Raw genomic sequence first — 24,622 nt, 5'->3', positions numbered from 1 at the left:
GGAGGTTTCTCATCGATGTAACATTTTCTGTTGCTATAACAATGTTCAAGGACATAAGAGAAAATATAACAACCATATCTTTGTTAGATCTGATTTATTCGAAGCGAGCTTTTATAAATTATTACAGCTATCGTGAATTCCTAAAGAATAGATAAAATATTTCCACAACGGTCAGAATAGAAGCACTGAAGAATAGCCCCACCATGCCTCCCACCGATACTGTAAACAAAGAAGTATTAAAAAGAAACTATTATAAAATTAAAATTGGTTAAAAACGAAATTTGCTGTTTTACATTCAAATAATTATTCCATGGGATATTTGTTAATAAAAAAAAAAGTTATTAAAAAAATATACGCATTCTTTTATACAAAGTTAAAGGTTGATAGTACAGAATGCTACTAGCATTAAGTTTACCTTTTGTATCATATTCTCATATGGTCAATGAAGTAATTATTTAAATTTTATTTCAGACTTTTTGGTCCATTAAATATTTATTAGTAACAATATTCTTAAAAACTAATGTTAGTAAATTTACATACACAATACACATACACACACATACACACATACAATATATTAAGCAGTATACAGATAATCACCGCTGCACAATTCCATTGGAAATTGCGCAGCAGCGATTAACGTACACACAGTCCAGCCTGCTTGCTATCATATTCAGGATGCTGTTGGTGCTGGCACGTACTCTGCGCACCAGGGATGCACACCTTTTTCGCATCGTGGCATAAAAACAATCTACACGATGCTCAGCGAACATCCCTGATGCGCTGCAGAATCGTGGCAGCCCCATCAACACCCTGAACGCAAAATGAAATAAAGAAATAAAATAAATGTGTCATATACTTGACGCCTAAAAGAAACCTTTAAGCAAAATTTCTTGTTCTAAGCGCTCAAGATCGGAAAATTTGATGATTTCACATAGAGTTAGACCAATATATGTATGTATATCATTTGTATTCCCCTTCGGGGTAAGTAGTGATAATCAAGTCCCAAAAGCTTTATAATAATCTATAGACTAGATTTCTTATTCACACAACTCACCTACTAAATCTAGACCGGTGCGCAATAAATTCCTCTGAAACCGTATGGTGGGCAGCGACGCCATTCGAATGGTCACCAAGGTGCCTTTCTGTGGCTCCTCGAGCACCCAATTCCTGAGGAATAGTACATCAGTATTTATTTTAGTAATATATTTTCATTAGACAATATCTGTACATAAAATAAAAAAAAATTGATTTGAGAGGTTTATATAATAGGAGCAATAAAGCCTAAAACAACGTTTTTTAGACTTTTATCAGTTTGTTCTGACATTACGCAAAAATTACTACACTAAATTCAATGCAGTTTTCACAGTTCTATTCTTGGAGGTTGAACTTAAAATCTGATTTATTTATAAACAATACATACATACATACATATAATTTACAGAGGATGTAAATACTCCAACACACTATAAGCAGTTAATAAGTAAATTACACATGCAAAATTTCAATCTACAAAATAATTAAATTACTAAAAAACAATAAATTAGAAATGTTAGCATTAATAAATTAACAAAATAAAGTATCAAATTCAAGTAAAAAAAAAAAGAAAAATAATATAAATAATTTTAAACGTCTATTCATAGTTGTGTATTATAAAAATACAAAAATTATGTTATGTCACTAGTAGTCGTACAGGACTGAGTAATAATTTATCACTTTTTTTTTAATCCAGAAATCTGTAAATTGCATCAACCAATTTTTCAGGTCGGTCAGCGAATGTATCTAATTAATTACATTTACCAAGTAGATGATGCATGTTTTATTTTAGTACACTATTTATGAGTGGTTACCTACTTTCCAAAGCTAATTATTAAATACAAGTTAAAGCAAACTATTTTTCTTTTTTATATAAAGAGCCAACAAGAAGTTTATATACCAGTTATTAATCGAACAGTATGTGAAATTAATAAGTAATGAAGTATATTCCTTTTCACCAATAATTATACACATATACTATTTTATACAAGCTGATGATCTATCTAATGAAAATTATTTCTCGTCGCCAATAGACATGAACAGCATTATAGCCATCATGGAATATTCTGCGACGCTCATGATATTCTTCAAGCGTTGCCATTTCTAAATTTGGGCACTGAAATACTTACCTCGTCAAGTGAATAGAGGTCACTTCTATTTCGTCACATGACGGCAAACAATCTAGAGTCATTGTATTTTTGTCCTTATCCGCTTTCAGCTTTTCATCTGAAAAAAAAAAATTGCATATATCTTACTTACACCGATAACTGAAAGTTCCTATTTTTGATCGTCGTCATTTTTTAACTTTAATTTTTTAAGTTCAATTATGGCCAATATTTTTTGTTTAAAAAGCATTGGCCATAATTCAACTGAAAGTTGCTGACTTTTATACAAATACAAATAAACAAGTATCGTCACTTGTTAACAGGATGGTCCCTGGATTTAGCGAAAAATAGTTATCCAACATAAGCGCAGTTCTTTATAATGTTTATTTAACTTTAATGGTTCTTAGTGTTGTCTTCTAATCTTAAATAACGGAAAACGACTTTAAAGACTTAACAGACTTTGAGAATAAAACTCTAATAATGGTGGAGTAGAAAAGGATGAAATTCCTTTAAAAAAAACTTAATAATTCTCATAAGATAAAGTAGATAACGATAAAGTTCTTTTACATAATTAAACAAAAGAAAGAAAATATTATAAAACTTACGCTCTTGTACCAAAGATATGCAGTTTAAACCGGTATAATTGCAGAACTTATTTTTATCTGTAAGTAAACAAAGTATTAGCTTACGACGCATTCTACTTATAAAAAAAAATCATAAACGATATCAACTTACAGAATATATCTCGAATTGGATGAACACATCCACAATGTTCAAATAAATGGTTTGTTTCATGCACAAGATAACATGTGCCGAAAGAGTACACCTATAAATAATAAAGAAGAAACATTTTTAATAAAAGTATTTATATTTAGCCAGTATTTTCTATGCTAAAGAGATGTTTAACAAACAAAAAATCGCATCCATCCCTCGACCTTTTCTGTGTGATTAATGATAAAAAATAACTTATGTCTTTCTTTATTTATTTATACTTTATTGTACACAAAAATTACATTTTTAGAAGTTATTTTTTATATTATTTTTTTTTAAATCCTGCGACTAAACTCAATTTTATTTGAGAAGTCATGATGAAGTCGAAAAACGGGGATATATTTTTTTATTAACTTATACATTTATGACATTAGTGAAATAATCATATCTGTAATGAACTTCATAATTAAAGAAGTAGTAGTATTTTAATTACCGGATAAACATAAAGAGGGTCTTTAGGAAGCTCTGTAAGAAAGCGGCACCGCCTGGTAGCCAAGTCCTCAGACTGCAGCATTGGATCGTTCTCTGTCTCCACAAGCGAGAACAGATACTCCACGCGATTGGCCAAATACAACATTACCTCAAACTTGTATTTGATGCTTAGTTGATTTGTTGATAATTCTTCTGGACTATGCACAGATACCTGACACAAAAATAGTACCCATTTACATTATTCTTCAAGACGAGAAATGATATTAATTAGTAATCAGTGAATGAATTTAGTGTGCCACTAGAATTGACCACAATAGTTTCCAGGGAGAACCGAGTGAAGGTCGACCTGATAGGTGGTATTGCTAGTAATGGGGAAATTAGACTCTATTACTAACAATCCCTTCCCCCCCCCCCCAATATATATTTATTTACGATTTTAATTATAGAGCACGCTCTTCTTTGAAGGTTTTTCTTGTCGATCAGAATTATTATAATAAATAAATATCATACCGTAGCATTTTTTTATTAACCTAGTTAAAATTTAACAAACTAAAAAAGACCAGAATTTAGCATATTGTGCAAGTCATTTAAAAAATAAACTTACTTCAGCATTAGACAATAGTCTAAACTGTAACACTCCCGGCCCAGTAGTTATGTTTACAGTGTACAAGTCATCTACGCCAGCTTTTCTGCAATTGTATTAGAAACTAATTAATAGTGGATGGTAAATAAGTCGCAAATTGTATTCTATAATATTTATGGCATGTTTTATTTTTATAAGTGACGGTTACCACTAGATCAAGTGGGTCAATGCAATTTTTAAAAGTGGGTATAGTAATTCTGTATCGCTGTGATCTTTTTTAAAGTATCCCATATTCTGACAGGTAACTAAGCAATCATGTCTTTCAAATCGCGGTCTTATCTATGGTAATAATCAAGTGATAACTAATAGATATCACGCCTTATCAGTAGACATAATTTCACTCACACGTTCTGCAATGTATTGAAAGAGACACAAGGGCCATACTCAGAATCCACTATGTGAAATTTATCACAACATCCGAACTCGACGTTATTGTATGAACAGTCTGATAACATTTCCGAACATTGAAGTCGTATCTGTAAACGAAATTGAGTAAAAATGATCTGTTGTTCTGTGACACGAGAAATTTCTTTCCTCAGCGTATTAAGTGTTGTGATAAATATGTTTTCTTACTTTAAAATTTGTGATCATTAGACATGTTACAGCTAAAAGTATGTAATTGCCTGAAGAACTAGATCATCGGTCGACGAAAAATAAACGTAATGAATAAATTAGATAAAGGTAGGTGTGCATCATGACTTTTGAATATACTTATATATTACGTAAAGCAAAACATTTACTAAGTACTTTAGATAGTCTAATTTACCTATACACTTGTATGTAAAATATAATTATATTTAAGACAATTTTGTTCAATACCTAGTTAAGTTTTAATGGACCGACATAAAAACTTATGTCAAACATAGTGTATATGCCAAATTTTGTAACGATTGGTTGAGCCTTTAAAGTACTAAAATGCAACAAACAAACAGACAGATAAACAAATTCATTTTTACAATGTAATATTTTAGTTTTTTTTATTTATTTATTGTTACCTGCAGTTTACAGATGATTAAGTATTATTAAAAAGTAAGTAAGTGCATAATTAGAAATAAACCATCGTACGTATCAGCCGTAAATTGTCCACTGCTGAACATAGACCTCCCTCTATTAGGGTTTCAAATAATAATTAAAGATATAAAAAATTAAAACAATTATATTACGTTATTTGCCATATCTCTCCAAGGCAAGTCGCAAGGAATGACTCCGCCACATGTCTGCTCTAGCTTTCTAATGTTGTTATTATAGCGGCCATAAACTATAGCACTCAGGTGTTTCTTATAATCGCTATTAAGTGTTTTTGTCTGATTCGCTACAACAAAATAATATATTAGAATAAATCGAAACATAATGTATGTTTAGGTAGCTATTAATTCATTCATTTTCATTTATTTTATATATAAATAAAATAGAGATACAAAAAAGAAATTGTACTTAACCAATTTCCTTTCGATATTCTAAGCATTTCCGAATAATCTTTCAAATTAGTTATCTATCTAGACCAGAGGTGGCCAGCCGGTCGATTGCGACTTAGTCTAGTCGATCGTGGCAAGTCAAAAAATATAATATTTTGCGAATGTAATGGAAAATGTTCAGAAACAATGCTCCCACTAATATAAATAAATAATTGCTAAGAGTAATTTTCAATTTAAAATTTTTTCCCTTAATAAAATAAAAAATATATATGTTAATTGTGTACTGAACTATGTTGCTTCATTTGGGATTTCAATATATAATTGGTAGATCGCACAGGGTTTCGTCAGTAAACAGTAAATCTGGGGTCTAGTTAAGTCGGCCACTCCTGATCCTAGACCCTCATGATGTCAGCTGTTCACACAGTCTACAATATAAATAATAGTATGTACTATAAAACAATTGTCCCGAACCATCTGTGTCTATTGTCTTCAAATTGAATATAAATATATTGTAATAGGTTGTATTTGATTATGTGATCGTCCATACATAGTATGTACCTTTAAATATTTTTAAAAACGTTTTCATGAATCGATTTATAATTGTTGTGGACAATTGTTCATGAACATTGTCATTAAGATTCCAACTGTTAAGTATCTATACACCTTCTTTATTTTATACTTGTAGTCAAAAGCATTTGTCGACTATATTTCCCCAATTATATTTAAATCCAACATGACAGGATGTGAAACTACCAATGTTGTTAACGGTTTTTCCATTATCTGACAATTGGTCGAAAATTTTAATTCATATAATAGGTAAGTTTCTCTTTGTCCTGAGGTCTTTAAGTGCTATTCAGATTGGAACCCAAGAGCTCGCAAATAATTATAATATTAATTATAAAATTACGGTAACGTTCAACGAGCTTCTTTTCTGCTGTTCTGTGATGGTAAATCTCGCAGACGGTAACTGCTGGGAATGTGGTAGTCCAGGTCAGGTAGCGGGTGTCCAGTCCGAAGCCGATCTCATCACCACGCTCCATCACTGGCACCAGCAATAGGTATAAACACCACGCGGATGCCAACAGGATTAGTATCCAAAATAACCTAAAATATCAAATATCGGATATCTAATCTACGTTATTGGATATAATAAAAATCATCTGTATAGACTGTTTAACTCTTTTAAATCATCAACTGCTAATTTATTTATAGTTTATTCTAAACAAAAAAGTACATTAATATATTTTATATTAAATAAAGATGTACAACAGGCAAACTTAACTCTGTAAGAGTTCTCTTCCAGCAAACCCTGAGTATAAAGGAACATTAATTACCAACTGGCAGTGTCTGTACAATAAGAGAAGAAAACAGTATAGTTGTTTCTATTAAGAAATAATAAATATGCTGATTTCATATTTTTATCCTCTATGAGAGCATATTGCAAAAAAGATAATATACATAGATAACTGAAAATCTCTCAAGTCTGTCAAGTCTTTTAATAAATTTCCGAAATTATAAATTTTAATGTAATTAATAAAAGATAAAACTTTTTGTTTGACATTACGATAAAACTACGCGGCAATAAGTATAGCGTGGAGAGGAATGCAATTGCTATAAATACTTCCCTAACAAAAGTCATTGAATTGATCAAAACGGAAAATGCTATAAGGATAATAGTTTATGATAGAGATGATAAATAATGATTTGTGACATTACGTTGTGACTTCGAATTATATTACTGGAAAGTATGACAAGAATTATGTGGAACGATGGAAATGTAGACGATCTCCATAGAGTTAAAGAAAGAAGAGATTTTTTATAATCTATCAAAAGTAGAAGGGGAAAATATTAAGATACTCGATATATGATACGACGAAGTCAGTGACTTTTTAAAAAAATATAAATCGAGATGAGACGAAAAAATCACACTTTTAAAATTAAAATTTCAACTAGACATTTTTTTTTTAAATATCTCCCATGTATATGGGAGATATTTAAAAAAAAATATATGAGGGGATATAAAAATTGATGTCAAAACAAAAATTAAAAAAATGTATCTGTCTCTCTGTATATTTGTTCCGGTATCACATAAAAATTATTATACCAAATAAAATACGGTTTTCACAGTCGAATTCCTTTAAATCCAACAAAAAATATTTATTTATTTATCTTGATATGCGATCTAGAAATTGTCTATTTCGTTGATTTTCCTACTACTCAAAACCATGCGCAATCACATAAAAACATCTACTACAGATGTATTTCAATAATTCCTAATATTCAGGAATTCTTCTGTACCTAAGTACGGAAAAGTCCCATTGTCCATACATTTTGATTTAACACGCGTCATTCCTCTTAGTCATTATTTTTGGCTTAAGTACAATTTACTTACGTACAATGAGAAGTGTACTTCCTTGAAACGGTTATATTCAGAGTTCATTCTATCTATGCATTATGGATATTTAGAAAAACAAAGTCAAATGTTGAAGCGGAAAATCCCGAAACGAAATTCCCAATTAAATACATTATTTTCCTTTGTGACAACAATCCTTTCTTACCTATAGACGATGTAAGCATTTTCCTTAAAGACATGTCGGCACCCATGCAAACCGCTGTTTTGTCCAAAAAATAATATTCTCTCTTTGACAGTATTCTTAATATAACGTGTTGTATGAATTACTTTGTACATTTTTATTGCAAACACATGCCAATCTTTTTCATACTGCACATACAGTAACCTACCAAATGGCTACATGTACGACGTATTGAATGTTTTTCAATCAGTTTAAAAGCTTTCGTTATTTAGTATAACGCTAGTTTATCTACTCCACTATTATTATAATCACAATGGAAATGCATTTTCACCTGCTATGTTAAATATACTTAATTTGAAATTAGTTTATGGTTTATTGAAATAAAATTCATTGTCTAATGTGTATATATTTTTTATTTCTAATTCTGTACAACATTCAATTAAATCTAAGACAAATATTCAAATTAAACATCTGTATCACAGTATGTACCATTTTTAAATTATTTATATGTTTTTAAAATCTTAACTGGTAATTTTAGTGTACTTATTCAAACTCAATTTTTATTGTTAAAGTTAAACACTAAAAAGCTTTAGCAGAGCTTTGTTATAACTTCAACTATTAACCATTAAAATGTAAACTCCCTCGGCATAACAAAATAAATGTGATAATTGTAATACCTATATTTTTAATTCATCTTTTATTTTTATAATTATACCTTTTTTATCGTATTTACTCACATATTTATTCTTTAAATTGCCAGTTTAATTTCACACTTGATCGAATCCTCACTAGACAGTAGGCAAATGTACTTATTGATTAGATACAATTTTGTTGGGCGTATGCATGAAATAGAATGGGACAGCAACATATGACGTCTTATTCTTTCTCAGATGGCGGTAACGAAATCATCTACTGTTTACCGCTTTCAAAAATTAATAATAAGTACTTCGTCGTCTAGAGAGAATAAATACTTGAATAAATCCAATATAAAAAAAAATATAATTCATTATGACCAAAGATTATTCAAGAACTATTCAATTCATCATAACACATTGCAATAACTCCCCGTTCAATAATACCTTTATGTCTTCAACCGAACCATCTCTTGAACCAACTTTTGCTGGTGGTGGTCACAATTTCGTCGTCAGCATCACCGCCCTCAGGGTCGGCGTAGGCGGGTGTAACAGGCGTCTGCACTCGCCGCGATCGGTCTATGTTAAACCCATGTCGAAGATCTCGGAGTAAATCCACTGGGGAGTGACGAACCTCCCAGTCAGTTGCTATGGAACATAATAGGTTTCTATTTTACAACTTAGAAGGGCAAACAAGCTTGAAAGCAGCGGTGACCATCACTTTTAAATGAGGGGGTGATTGTTAGTAATAGAGGCTAATGGCCCCATAGCAATTATTTCGTAAATCAACAAATTCATCTCTAACTATGTATTACTTACTTAATAGTTAAATAGATATATCACAACATAAATTTTTTTTAACACCTTAGAATGGCAAACAAGCTGACGGCCCACCTGATGGAAAGTGGTAACCGTCGCCTATAGACATGACATATATAGCATTATACGATGAACATTAAATATCTTACCGTGTTAATTTATATTAATAGGTAAATTTTTATTTTTTGTGTAATGTATGATAGCCACCACTACCCTCAAACATATTTTGTTTTTACCTAATGGTTAGCTGGCAGAGACGCCAGATGGTATTAAGCTCATAACTTGTATAAACTTTATTATCCAATAAAGAATAAATAAATAGCTACTAATATATCCTATCATTGATTGATCTCCATGTGGTTCCTCTGGCAACCATCGTAGTTAAGACCCGGTAAATTCGTCGCAAATAACATAGAAGATTTTAACTTTTACTTTTTTTAATTCAAAAAGCATTAAATAATATAAAAACATATATTCGCAATTTCAAATTTTCGAAATTATTGTGGTTTTATTAGAAATATTAAAATATGCCTTTTGTACTTCATAAGTATAATAATATACTTTTTGTGTTACTCTTAAAGTGGTGCAGTAAAGAATAAATAAATAGTCCAGTAGATGCTCTCCTAATTCTAATAATAACTATCTTTATCAGGCTAAATACAAAATACAAATTTAAATCGAAAAAATAAATTTATATTTTAAATAGATACAGACTAGAACTATAACTTGGACTATTTTTTTTAATAAGATCACAGACATCATCTTCGCAATGGATGTAGGTATCTCTAGAGAGATTCGTCTAATTTGCATAATACAAAAGTGAAAATCCAAGTTAGAACATGAATTTATTCTCCTTCGTTAGTATGTATTCAAATTTAAAATGAAAAATGATTGCGCTCACACTGTAAGCATAGATGCTCTTCTATATCTATGGTTATGTTGTAAAATAAACAACATTTATAATATATAGTTAGAATAAAAGAAGTGGCATTAATTACTAACACACTAAGTATTACTTAGTGTATTGGTAATAACTGACACAGGACTTATTATATATTATAGAAATAAAAAATGAGACACTATGTTACACACACCACAAAAGGCATCAGAAATGCGCACACAAACGCGCACGCACACACGCTACACGTACACGTGCATGTATGCATGTGTACAGCGTACGCGTGTGTGTATATGTGTGCGAGTGTGTATGTGTGTGCGTGCGTATGGTGTGTGGGATATATTAGACTTACGGCAATAGGGTGCTTTTTCAGTGGTGAGCACGAAGTAGGGTCCCTGTGCTCTCGGCAGGCCGGCTCCTCCAACGGCGTTTATACCCATCTCGACACATGAGCCCTCTCTATCACATAGAGCTTTCAGACTCGCGTTTACTCTGTTTCAAATAGACTCCTTTATGATTTAGTCTTATGAAAAACTTAATTGTAGTAAAATTAAAAGAAAACTCGGAAGTAATCCCTGTCGATTGCAAAAAGAATGATCAAAACCGATTCAGAATTAGCTACCTTGTAATATTATTTTTCTCAATATTCTCTACCCAAAGGTTATCCGGAAGAGATTGTATAGGTATAAAGTCACTATTTACTGTATTTATTTATTTTTTTGCTTGGTGCAATAAAATGTAAAATAAATAAATATTTTTTATTTATTTATTACGCTAATTTATTGTTCAAAGTTAAATTTAAAAATTTACTATAAAACCGTAAGTGAATACCTTATAAAATAATTATCTCAAAAAGTAATAAGTGCTAAAAAATAAAAGGTCAATAAAAATTCTTAATATTTAAAAAAGTTAATAATAAGTTATGTTACGTTGCCGTGTGGTCCCGGCATAGAATGGACCATCCCTTTCTTTCCCTTGAGTGTCGTAAAAGGCGACTAAGGGAGCTTAATGATCGGAGGATGGGCATAACAACGTCCCTCTTAAAACATCACCAGAAACCTAACTGCGGTTGCCAACCCGCCCGCTAAGTGTGGCAACTATTGGCAAAGCCCCCATTACGGGAAAGACCTATGTTCAACAGTGGGCAGTTAACGGCTGATATGATAATCGTGATGATGATAAGTTATGTACCTACCCTTCATAAGTCAAGTTCCACCGATGTGCTCTGAACGTACAGTTATTGTTAATCAATGATTCCGTGAACAGTAAATATGCCCGTCCGTGGCTACAAATAGCTTGTTTCAATCCTGAATAAAAATATTTAATTTGATTATATTCATTTATTCTGTTAAACAACGTAACATTACCAGTTAATTTACAAAAATTACAAATTTTCTACATTTTTGAATGATTATTTATGCTGTTAAAACGAGCTGAAATATTAATCACAAAATAAATTTTACATAAATATACCATTAAAAATTCTATAATTAGGTACCTCACTTTGTAATTTAATTATATATATGTATACTATTTAACGTCTCAATTCGCTATATGAATAGTTTATTAAGTAATCATTCGAAAACAATTTTGAATTATTTCTCTACAAAGTGGGTATAACCAATAGAAACTTACTTGAAAAGAATGAAGGCGTAAGGCGAGACCACAATGAATTGGTTTCATTGGAACATCCTGGCTGTTTCATGCCGCCGTTAGGGTAAAAGTCAGCATGACCTATATAGATGAAACTATTAAAAAAAAACTTAGGTATATCATCTCGACGATTGCTAGATTAACATAAATCATATAAATCACGATTACATATGACTAATAATAAGGCAGCACTGACACCTCCTTATCGTAGATATTTTCCTTGTGGTGATAGAATAATAAACGTCGTACAACTTCTTTTCCTCCTAACTACGTCATAAAAGGCAACTAAGGTAACAAAGCACAACGCACAAGCACAAGAAAGGAAAAATTCGAAATAAAATCTTATACTGAGATACCTGACTTACATACTTTACTACGCCATTTTTTCCAATATTATTTGGTTCGCGATTGAGTAATGAGTATTAAGCTTAAGCGTCTTAGATGACATAAGCTGCGATTCGATACATCATAGATCTCTAGTAGCTATTTAAGTCTTGCACGCGTAGTTTATTTTAATAGTGCTTCGGGTGCTTATGTTTCACAGCAGCAAGAAGGTGATATGTATTAGGATCATTTTTGGTACCCCAAATACCACCTGAATATGAGAGATCACCTCTTTACGCACAACATTTGCATCCACATAATAACAATATACAATTTTTTTTGATCGGGGAGAAGGAATACGGACTACTAATCGCATTGCTAGCAATATACCCTTTCAGGTCCACCTCCACGTGGTTCCCTCTGATAAAAACCATCATGATGAATTGTAGGTTTATTCATCACGATGGGCTAACTGGCCTACCTTTTCATTCTCTCCTATCATCCCTCACTGGTACAATATTCCCGCCAGTGTATACCATTAGCGCAGGGTGGGTTACCATTACATTATTATGAATTAAAAAAAAAAATTAAGCAATTAAAAACAAAATTAACTCCCATACTAACAGCTGTGAAGCCGGACTGGCCATGTTAATAAGGAAAGCTCGAATTGAATGTTTAAGTTTCACCAATATAATATTAATTTTACATTCTATAAATGAAATTTATATTGTCTAAGTAACAAACTACCCGGATATTAGGTAGGGAGGTTGCTAAGTTTAATAGATCCCGGATATTAGGTAGGCAAGCTACTGAATTTGATAGAAGTTTTACTAATGGCCTTTGAAATAGTAACATTATTTTAAAGGCTATGAATAGTATGGTTATACCTTAGATTATATAGACAGAACATCGAGCCTCAAAAACGGGTCAACTTTTTGTCAGCTAATTATCAAATTCGCTAACTCTTACACACATAATGTAATTTAAAATGAGTTTTTACGCATTAAAAAGATGCAAAAATTATAAAACAAAATAAATATAGAGGTTATATAGGAATCAATCATAACTATATAACTATATCATAACTAGATAACTATTTATCACACAAAATTGTATGAAAAAGTTTACCTGCTTTTCTTGCATTTGAATCTATATAATCAAAGGGTTATACAAAATAATGTTAACATAAACATCACATGTGCTTACTCCAGAGGCACTCCAAACGTCTAGTAGATTATAAAATGCTTTACTATTTATCACGCAAAATTGTATGAAAAAGTTTACCTGCTTTTCTTGCATTTGAATGGAGACATTATCTATATAATTTAAGGGTTATACAAAATAATGTTAACATAAACATCACATGTGCCCACTCCAGAGGCACTCCAAACGTCTAGGAGATTATAAAATGCTTAGCATTAACCTGTAGGATCTGGCAGCCCAAATCCAATCTTCTTTAGTAATCTGCCATTAGTGTGGATAACATCCACAAAATCTGCATCAGTACTGTCTAATCGTTCTGTGTGATCATTCGTGAGGAAACAAGGTTGAGCCGGGTCTAAACCTTCAGAACATAAAAAAAAATACTTTTAAAATATACATCATATCATAGCATTCATCTTTTAATCATTAAATTTACGGAATTTGAAAAAAAATACACAAATAATAGCTCTTGACATATCACATAGTACTGTCCAGTTCTAAATTTGGCAGACCTCCGATAGACAAAGTACAAACGACTCTATTGATAGAATCGTTATCGCGAGTCCTAAGAATAGAACGAGATGGCGACGTGCACTGTCTTATTCTTTCTCCTGCGAACACTGGCCGAAACGATACTGTAGATAGATTCGTTTGTACCTTATTTAGTGAGGTTTGTATTAAGTAAACGAATGATAAATATACTATAACATTCGCATGAAAAAAATGTCAAATACTTATAACAGTTTGCAAACAAAAGAAAAGTATTTTAATATTTCTTTCAGAAATTTTTTATGATTTTTACTTAGAATAGCAAACAAGCTGATGACCCAACTGATTGTAAGTGTCTATACACATGAGTAGTACTATAGACATCACAGTAATGCCCATGAAGGGCACCCCTTCATACATTACCATTCCTAAAGACTATGGTGTTATGCCATATATTCATACTTTGTAATTCCACCTCTATATCCCAACCTTCAAGATCACCATGCACTATATATTATGAATATTTGCTATCTTTATATTGAATTAAACTGCTTAGTTAAACTTACCCGTGATTCTATAAACACCGCCTATGTGATACGAAACATAAGACGCGATATGAGCACCCAAACTATGCCCAACAAAATGGAAGTCTTTTATCCTAGCTCCTGTCGCACCTATCAGCTGACGCATAAACCTATTGATAACAAAATAAACTGTTTATATCCCTGCATATGGGTGGAAGGGACTTTTAATAATTTAATCTAACAGATCGAACTCCACGCGGTATCCCCTGGAAACCATCATGGTTAATTCTTGATGAATACGTTACGATGAGTCGACTAAACTGACTTCAACCTCACCTATCATCTCTCACTGATACCCGCCAGCGTATACCGATTATTATCATAAATTACGCCTACATCAAGTATAATATTATACTAAAGTAACCCATTATTTATACCAAAGAAAAATTGTTCGAAAAATGACAATAAATTTTAATCCACCCATACCAACTTTGAAGACGAACGCGCTGTAATAGTATGAAGGGTTCGAAATTTATTATCATTTTCAAGCTTAGCTTTTTCGAGAAAAATGTTTAACTTTACTAAGATAAACTTAAAAGAATAATAAAGATTTCAATTTAAAAAGAATACAAAACAGTATCTACCTAGTGACGTCAGATCCGACGCGCCTCGTGTTTGCCACAGCTCTCCAATATTTCCACGTATCGCCTCCCTTACTCCAATCCACGGCAATTACATTGACGTCCTCCTGGAAATTGTTTTATATAGGTATTATTACTGTTTGTTCATATTGAAAAAATTATCGTAAAACCATAACAAAATTATAACATTATTAACCGTTTAAGTCCCAGCATAGAACAGGTCACCCCTTCCTTTCCCGTGCGTGTCATAAGAGGCGACTAAGGGAGCTTATGGTGGAGGGATGGACAGCAGCGTGCCTTTTAAGACATCACTAAAACCTAATTAAGGTTACCAACCCGCCTGCCAAGAGTGGCAACTACTGGCAAAACCCCTCTAATGGGAGAGGCTATGTTCAGCAGTGGACAATTAACAGCTGATACAAAACAATACAATTCATATTATTAAATTATATTATACCTACTCATATTACTGGTTATACGTGACTTAGTGGGATCGATTATGTGGTTTCAATCCCTAATTTCTAAAATTTTTGTTATTATTATTTACCATGACTGCTATATTGAAAATTAAATGTTATACATCTCTAATGCAATTTTACTAAAAATGCAGTTTATATTAGCCCTCGAAATAGTTATTTCGACTTAATATCAATCGAAATTTAATTTCAGAGATAGAGATACAGAATTATGCTTCAGAATAGACCTCAAAATTAATATTAATCAATAATTAATCAACAAAGCTTGTACACCTCTGTCCCATTCGTGTTTCTACCGTGAAGCAGTTTTGTTTGCGTGGCTGTGTGTCAGTATGAAGGATGGGATATGGCAGTGAATTTACAGGATATAGAGGAATAACATCCGAGTCCTCAGGAATAGCAACGCATGGACAAAACAGTATACTCTGTAATATCCATGGTACTGCCAATGTTATGCTAATGTCATGTCTATAGGCGACAGTTACCACTTTTAATCAACTAGGCCGTCAGCTTGTTTGCCATTCTAAGTTACATAAAAAAATGTTAACCAACCTCAGACATGTGACAGATTGACCTATAACATTTACATAACAGCCTATAAAAATATACTAATTATAAACTTAGTCAACTTACAGCCTTTACAGTTTTAATATAAAGTATAGCTAACAAAATTGAAAGGACAAAGTGGTTAATAATTTAAGACTTTTATACCCTTTTTAGAAAAGCACTAGTCATATCCAAAACCCAAGATGCATTGCTGTGACTCATGAATCCATGATAGATCATCACAGTTCGCCTACTTGGTCTGAAATCCACCCATTCTAATCCAAATTGCTCACCAGGATATACCTGTAATAATAGAAAAAAAATATGTTTCTGTGTGTAAAAAGGTCGATAAAATAAAACTTACACCACATTTTAAATAAAACCAGAAAGATAACTGTAAAAACCACGTTCATTTTGTTACAGTAATTTTTGTGCGATGTCGAAACAAACTTTTGCGACTCACCCTAAGACCCCTTTTTAAATGTTTCTTAAATATCTTTTATGTACAGACATCGACTAGTTACAACTTTATTATAATAAAGTGTTGATAATTTATAATTAATATATGGTTTCCTGGAGAATTTTATCATTGAAATAAATTTTTAATAAAACCTGAAGTAATAACGCTGATAATATTTATTGCCTTTCCTTACCTGTACCCTAAACGGTGTATTTCGGGAAGAAAAATAGAAATGAGTATTGACTATGTCCGATGTATCAGGCTTCATATTGAAGATTGCTTGCACCTGTCGACTTATGGATCCCAGACCGAAACAGTCCACATTATTGGGGACAGGTAGAGCTGTTGTAGTTTCCTGTTAAATACCATTTTAAAGTTAGTACAAAGGTGAAATCAAAACAATTATAGTCAGTTTAGATTTTCTCTTTTAACTTGTCACAGAAACACTCTCTAAATAAAATTAGTAACAATTCGAAACATTCAATTCATTACTATTGAAATCAGCAAATTTTCTTATGCTGAGGTTATTTAATTAGATTCAAAATTTAAGTGAGTGTTCTATTAGTGAAACAGAATATAGAGTATGTGTTAGTATTTAGCTTGAGATATCAGCTTATATTTCCGTAGTCGAAGGGAATAGGATAAACACAATATAAAAGTACGATAAAATTTAATAGAAGAGCAAATACAGAAATGCAACGATTGTTTCTAACAGTGTGTCAACTAAATTTAAAAACATATCTTTTTAAATTACAACCGGCCAGTAGTTTATAGCTGTATGAAAATAAACCTATTTCTAACAGTATGTCCTAAAGGAACAAGGATCGAAAACGACAATAAGTTATGAACTATCCCATAATAACTCGGCATGTCCAACTATCCATTTATCATGAGAGACTCAAGTTTCTTGTTACTTCGCAACTCTTGTTTCTTTCGGTAAAGTGCTCAGTTGCAATACTAAAATACTTCCTTTAGTTTCAATTTTATTTAGTATTTATAAAGGCTATTAAATAAAAACAATTTGCCTGAAAGTACATAACATTTTTCTTATAATTCTTACAACTGCATTTATGGAAAATTTACATTTATTTTAATTTATACTGAAATATTATAAACCTGAATATGTGACTAACAATTCTCGAATATTACAATGTGTCATTAATTTTTCTTCCGCAAAATGTCGTAAGAAACGATTAGGGGAATAAAGCAAAATGCCACTGCAAGAGCAGTAAAAACCTATGACAAGCTTTCTAGCCAGCGTAGTTATAAGTTAATGTCTACAGAACAAATTAAAAATAATTTATTACACTATTCAAAAATTTTAGATTGTGTTAAAAAAAACCGTCTTTAGTTATAACCAAACTAGTTATTTTAATTTAATAACTAAATTACTGATTTTGATAAAATTTCCAATCTGTAAGTATAGTCTTTCAAATAAAAAAAATATTTTCCGAATGGTCTTACAACTTACAGAGTTATGAAGTAATAAACATAAAAAATATGCTATCAAACTGAGAACCTTCCTCTTTTTGAAGTCGATGGAAATAGCTTATAATTAAGTTTACCTGAATAAAAAATATATTTATTCTTCTTCTTAAACTTCACCTGAAGCCGTATTGTAATATTGAATAGCCTTATTATCTACTACAAGAAGTGAGCTAGTACATAATTCCAAAGATTAGCGTATTTAAAGAAACAAACAAATTCTTTCGTTTTATTATATCAGTATGACTCCTGATTCATTTTCATGATTAATTTACTTTATTGGTCTTATACCATTTTTGTCTTTTATGTTGTTACTTTGGCCAATTCCACTTGTCCCTAGCAATATTATAACATATTTATGAAAAAGAAACTAGCAAACCGACTCAACCGTGAATTATATTAAACTATACCATAGATTTATCTTATTTAAAGAATGTACACCAACTCTTGCTTTTGCTAGAATTTGATATACCGTCACATATCGAGCTAATATAAATATTTGGAACAAACCCCTATAGTATCTAATGGTATTATAGTAAAATAAATAGTAAGATATAAAAGTTTATTTACCTCAACTGCGGCATAATCTTCATCACTTCTTGGGGTGGTGGTAGCGGATTTATTGTACATATTCAGAAATTCGCGTAAATCCTCGATACGAATATGATTCTCCACTGTGTGAAAAAGAAATTGATTATGTATAAATTATTTCCTTTGGATACTCCATAAAAATAAACATAATATAGTTTACATTAAACATTTGAAATACGTTTAAGAGATATATTTTAAAGTTAGAGCTTGATGAAATTTTTCATTTTAAATTAGCGCTCCTCTACGAATTTGCTTGGATAAATAGATAGAAAAATAAATTTGTATTTCATATTAGCTTTAATAGGCCATTTTTTGATATTTTCGATTCCATTTTTGTATATTTATAGAATTCGTTAATTTGAAAAAAAATAAAATATAGTCTTTGTTACTCGCTAATAATATAGCTAGCTTTCTTAAAATGAAAGTATTTTTAAAATCGTTTGAGGGATTTTTGAGTTTATTTACTACCAAAAATATTACAAATACAAGCATAGAGATACCGCATATCAGAGTAGATCCCAATACCTTCTTATTTAAATCTGACCTACTATATTTCTCTGTATAAATATTGGTTTATACCTCGTAAAAATGGTAGAGTTACTATGGCAACTATTCAACAATTCCTGACCTCGTCAATATTGTCACTAGGGTTATGAATTTCGTAAAAACATGGTGCATGCAATGAGCATTCCTAATTTTTCTAATTTTTACATGTTGAACCAAAATGTAGAGGGGGAAAGGGTTGTTAGTAATGCGGATTACCAGTCCCATTGCTAACAACATACCCTAATAGATCGACCTCCACGTGGTCCCCTCTGGAAACCATCATGTTGAATTCATTTTAACGTATCATCCCTCACTTGTGCCCCTCCAGTGTATACCGGTAGCGCAGGTGGGGTTACTATACCATTACCATCCGTTAAAAAAAGCAGATTGTACAAAAAAGTGTACAAAGACAATAAATGTTTTGTGACATTTAATGGTTTTTATGTAAAAATACAAATATCCTATATCATTAAGATATACATATTTGCAGATGATAATAAAGGGAATTTATTATTATTATTCTGTCAATACCTTTAATTACCTATAATTCTACATGTGTTTTTAGTCTTTTATAATAGTTTATTTATTTATTTATTTATTTATTTATTTATTTATTTATTTATTTATTTATTTATTTATTTATTTATTTATTTATTTATTTATTTATTTATTTATTTATTTATTTATTTATTTATTTATTTATTTATTTATTTATTTATTTATTTATTTATTTATTTATTTATTTATTTATTTATTTATTTATTTATTTATTTATTTATTTATTTATTTATTTATTTATTTATTTATTTATTTATTTATTTATTTATTTATTTATTTATTTATTTATTTATTTATTTATTTATTTATTTATTTATTTATTTATTTATTTATTTATTTATTTATTTATTTATTTATTTATTTATTTATTTATTTATTTATTTATTTATTTTTATTTATTTATTTATTTATTTATTTATTTATTTATTTATTTATTTATTTATTTATTTATTTATTTATTTATTTATTTATTTATTTATTTATTTATTTATTTATTTTATTTATTTATTTATTTATTTATTTATTTATTTATTTATTTATTTATTTATTTATTTATTTATTTATTTATTTATTTATTTATTTATTTATTTATTTATTTATTTATTTATTTATTTATTTATTTATTTATTTATTTATTTATTTATTTATTTATTTATTTATTTATTTATTTATTTATTTATTTATTTATTGGAATATATATAGTATTTTTTTATAATAGCTAAATAAATAAACTATTATAAAAAAAATCTCTATTATGTATAAAATGCCCACTGCAATGTCCAGTAATTTGAGTATCAGTTCACATGATCTCCTGGGTGCGATTAAACGGCCAGATGTCATATAAAAGCAATGAGTTTATTTCTGTATTGGGAGCTTTTTTCAACACTGATTGTTAGAGAATATAAACGTATTATTTTTAAACAACTCTGAAACCAACGTGTAAATATTTTTGCTTTACTTCAAAAAGAATAAATATATGTGTTTATTTCTTTTTTGTCTTTACTAATAAAAGACTTTGTAGTTAATGAAATTGCTTGATGTATAAGAATAACATCTTAGTTCTCAGAGTTCACAAAAATAGCAGCATGTCCAACGCAATTACTGTTTTATTTGTTGTGGTCGTTATTCTATGTTGTCCATGGTACCTTTCAACGTTCATAATTTGTGCCGACAAGCCAAGTCATATAAAAACTGTATGTTACGTGATATCACTGCTCCTGACTTTAATTTTTTTTTCAATCTATTGTGTTAATTTCAACCTAATTTCATCTATTCTTAAAAAAAAATACATTATATTTATTTATTTTTGAGGAGTTCAACCCTATTCATATCCATATGATCGTGACCTAACCAAAGCGAGGAATAGTAATGATTATCGTATTCAATAAACTGGCAGCCGCGGAGTGGGTCGGCTACTTCACGCTACAGCTAGACACGCGTTTAGTTCGCGATAATAAAACGAAACAATGTCGTGATGAAGTCGTTTCTGTACCTAATTAGCGTTTAAATTACCACCTCTTGTCCCCATTATGATATTTAAGTACCTTTAGCATGTCCTGTTATAAAAGACGTCACATTATTTAATAATCGAAATGTGTTCAATATATGAATTACAAATTTGGGGTGATCTTACCAAATGCTTGATCTAGTTAGATTTAATTAAAAGCAAATTAAAAATCAGTTAAGTATGAAAGAAAATATGTCACATTGAAGATCGCGTGACGTGACCGTTTTAAATTGCAAAACTGAGAAGACAGTCATCTATATCTGAGCAGGTAGGTTTATATTAATAAATTTATTCCGGACCGCAGATATTATGCTTGATCTATAACTCATTCATAATTGAATTCAATTTAAAGTCCTCCACTTCTGCCACATTTAATAATTTTTCAAAACATATAGATGTAAGTATAACGTTTATAATAAAAGATTCATTTATATGATTTATATTAAGTTTAAATTTAATTTAATAAGGAATATAAAAGTTTTATTAACAGTCTAAAGAACTTTGTTGAAAATTTCACATTTTTTTGCACAAAAACACGTGAAATACCCGAATAAACAACCCGACCTCCATTGACAAACAACTTTCTACAAGAACAATACAGAGGCTGACGTTAAAAAGCAAAAGTACAATTCAATTTTAAATTTGGAACACGTTAAATTCTTTACCAATTCCAAACCGATGTCAAATAATCCTGATCCTTGACATAACTTTCTCATGACTAAATTTCTTATAGAACAAAATCTAATAAATTACTAACTTTTCATGCTAAAGTATCAACGCGGGTCGGTTTGTTTTAAGACTCAATTTCTTTTATATTCGGTCTTCGTTGAAGAAAATTATTCATTGTTATATATACTGACGTAATTCATATAAAAAATTTACAAATCTAAATAAAAATATGGTAATTGTATATTTAATATTTGTAAAATATGTTTAATTAAAAATAACAATAGTTAATAGTAATATCTAAACACGAAATATTTGTTTGAATGTGAGAAATTAGTTATTCTCAATACCTAGGACAATATGCTGGTGTTGAATTATTTATAAATTTTGATATATATTCTACTTAAACATTAAATATTTATTATTGTATACTAATTTATTTAATTACCTATATTAATATTTGATTATATAATAAATGTAATTACAGTAGCAACAATAAATAATCTTACATTCGTCGACAGTGACCCATAATCGCTCGGCACTTCCGCAACAAATTAAATAAATCACAATTAATATCACATAAATAAAATTCATTCCCATCTTGAACTATTAGGTACTTAGTAGAAATTACATTTAATAATTAAATTAGTCGATTAATTAATGAACACTATTCAAAATAATAGCGTGCTTACTAAAGAACACGTTTATACTGATTGATTTGTGGAATAAATAATTCGCATTAAATCTATGTATTGCGGTTACGGCCTGCGAATCCCGCTCGCACTTGACCGATTTTTTTATTAATTAAGCTGCACGCGGGTGATTAGCGTATAGCGGAGTGGAATTGAGCGCATCAATGTTTATAAGCGTATTTAGGAGGCGTGTTTAAATCCGCTAATGCCAATGTTGCGAGCTGCAACCACATGATTAGTAGTATGTATATATAACCACATGAGTAGTATCTCAAATATTTAATATCCCAGAAAAAAAAAAATTTAATTGTGACAAAACCAGTAATTTTGGTCTAAAAATTAAACCACCGAACCGATTTTGATAAAATTTCTACGGAACCAATTTGTAAGTAGGTACTCGTATATCCTTTCAGATAAAAAAAGTATTTTTCAAATTGATGTTAGGTCTAACGGAGTTATGAGATAATAAACATAAAAAAATAACCAAATCCAGCACCTTCTTTTTGGAGTCGGTTTGAAAGAGATATTCAATTTGCCTGTGTTTTTATGTTTATATGTTATGCAATATCTTCACCAATTGTAAACCAGTAATTGTTTTAACAAACGGTAGGATTTATTTCCGTATTAGTTCTATATTAATTCTGACTAAAGCGAAATAAAAAAAAAATTACTACCCTATTTTTTTTGTACATGTATCTTTTTTATCTTTTTTCACTGTGCATTTATGTCTGTTGTTGTTTGTGTGCTGTAAGTAATGCAAATAAATCATCTATCTATCTATCTTACCCGCCTTACTACACGCTTAATCTTATAACAATATTCGCAGCTAATTAATTTTGTTCGACCATGACAGTAGGTTGCTCAGAGTCATCATTCCTGAAAGCGATTGTTATGAAGCCCTGTCCATCACAGCAACGACATCACAGGAAGCACTCCTCGAACACACATGAGATAACTCCTATCGCGCCTTGATTATGTTATTGACATTACGAGATATTAATAAAATGTCAATGATGTTTTTATAACATTAGCTAACGAGATGTTCCGAGTTGACAAATTCGTTTACTTATTCTGACTAGTGCTATAACATTTTTTATAGATTGAGTTTCGGTCATTAGTTATGTACCTAATTTCCCTAACAACTAATCGACATATATAAAAATACATTTTTTTTATAAATAAACACTTTACATTCATATATAAGGTATATTAAACATATATGTAAGGGGCTTATAATATAATACATACATATTATAAAATCTACGGCCTATATCAATACCAACTTCATTAGATTGAAGTTTATGTTTAGATTGATTGCAATGACTGTTGAAACCAAGTAATATTTCGTAGCAGATAACTATTGCTCTAATGTACTTATATAAACGTCTATATACAGCATTTTATCCCTACTACGTATAATATTATAAATACATAAAAAAGTGAGTTTGTTTGTTATTTTATAACGCCCTAATGACTTAATCAATCGCTATAAAATTTTATATACACGTACTATATGGTATGGAGAAGGATATAGGTTCCTTTTTATCTAGGTCAGTAAAGATATGATCATGCAAACGAAGTTACAGATAAAAGCTAGTTTTCTTGATAATTTCATTTTTTTTATTTCCTTTAAATTCATTAATCAATAAGGAAGCGAAGAGAAGAATTTGCAGTAAGCATTTATCGACATTTTAAATAAGTGCTTATATATAAATACAATTTGAATACTCAACAAAATTAACTTATCTACGAACTATATAATTAATCACAAACTAGCATTCAAGTCCACATCTCGCATCGCACTCTACCTTAGGACAAGAGCAAATAGTTGCTACCTTATAACCTTCAGTACCTATTTTTTTTTTCTAAGATGTATTTATTTTTTAAGTTTTATAACTCTTACAACTCGTTTAGGGGGAAAAGGAACAATTCTTGTTGAATTCGTCACGATGGGCTAACTGACCTACTTCATCCTC

General features: G+C 30.2%; 3 protein-coding genes across 6 annotated transcripts in view; 1 reads left to right on the top strand and 2 right to left on the bottom strand.

Moving 5' to 3' along the window:
- Positions 1–77: 77 nt before the first annotated feature.
- Positions 78–8,280, bottom strand: LOC113523028 (acid-sensing ion channel 1-like). The gene is made up of 11 exons (XM_031913855.2): positions 7,961–8,280; positions 6,310–6,506; positions 5,151–5,299; positions 4,333–4,463; positions 3,949–4,033; positions 3,346–3,555; positions 2,877–2,967; positions 2,747–2,803; positions 2,166–2,262; positions 1,058–1,170; positions 78–219 (listed from the first exon to the last, which is right to left on the bottom strand). The coding sequence occupies exons 1-11, from the start codon at positions 8,089–8,091 to the stop codon at positions 128–130; spliced, it is 1,353 nt and encodes a 450-aa protein (XP_031769715.2). The 5' UTR covers positions 8,092–8,280; the 3' UTR covers positions 78–127.
- The window catches only part of LOC113522457 (serine/threonine-protein kinase polo), a 31,749-nt gene continuing 11,478 nt past the window's right edge, over positions 4,352–24,622 (top strand). For 2 of the 4 annotated variants that reach the window (XM_052897632.1, XM_052897633.1), the window contains exon 1: positions 4,352–4,668. The gene's annotated coding sequence lies outside the window, so the exon portion shown is untranslated. Of the gene's footprint in view, positions 4,669–21,154; positions 21,557–24,622 lie in introns of those variants that run through there. The other 2 variants (XM_052897630.1, XM_052897631.1) reach the window with 1 other exon arrangement.
- LOC113523029 (pancreatic triacylglycerol lipase-like) lies at positions 8,360–22,713 on the bottom strand. The gene is made up of 11 exons (XM_026908895.3): positions 22,464–22,713; positions 18,657–18,760; positions 16,795–16,956; positions 16,307–16,444; positions 15,123–15,226; positions 14,521–14,648; positions 13,686–13,826; positions 11,921–12,019; positions 11,481–11,592; positions 10,638–10,777; positions 8,360–9,216 (listed from the first exon to the last, which is right to left on the bottom strand). Exons 1-11 carry the CDS (start codon positions 22,552–22,554, stop codon positions 9,026–9,028), a joined length of 1,410 nt encoding a protein of 469 aa, XP_026764696.2. The 5' UTR covers positions 22,555–22,713; the 3' UTR covers positions 8,360–9,025.

This window comes from Galleria mellonella, unplaced genomic scaffold, assembly GCF_026898425.1.
Source record: "Galleria mellonella isolate WM207_F2 unplaced genomic scaffold, CSIRO_AGI_GalMel_v1 utg38, whole genome shotgun sequence".
Classification (NCBI taxonomy): domain Eukaryota; kingdom Metazoa; phylum Arthropoda; class Insecta; order Lepidoptera; family Pyralidae; genus Galleria; species Galleria mellonella.
This window is presented reverse-complemented; position numbering and strand designations above follow the sequence as displayed.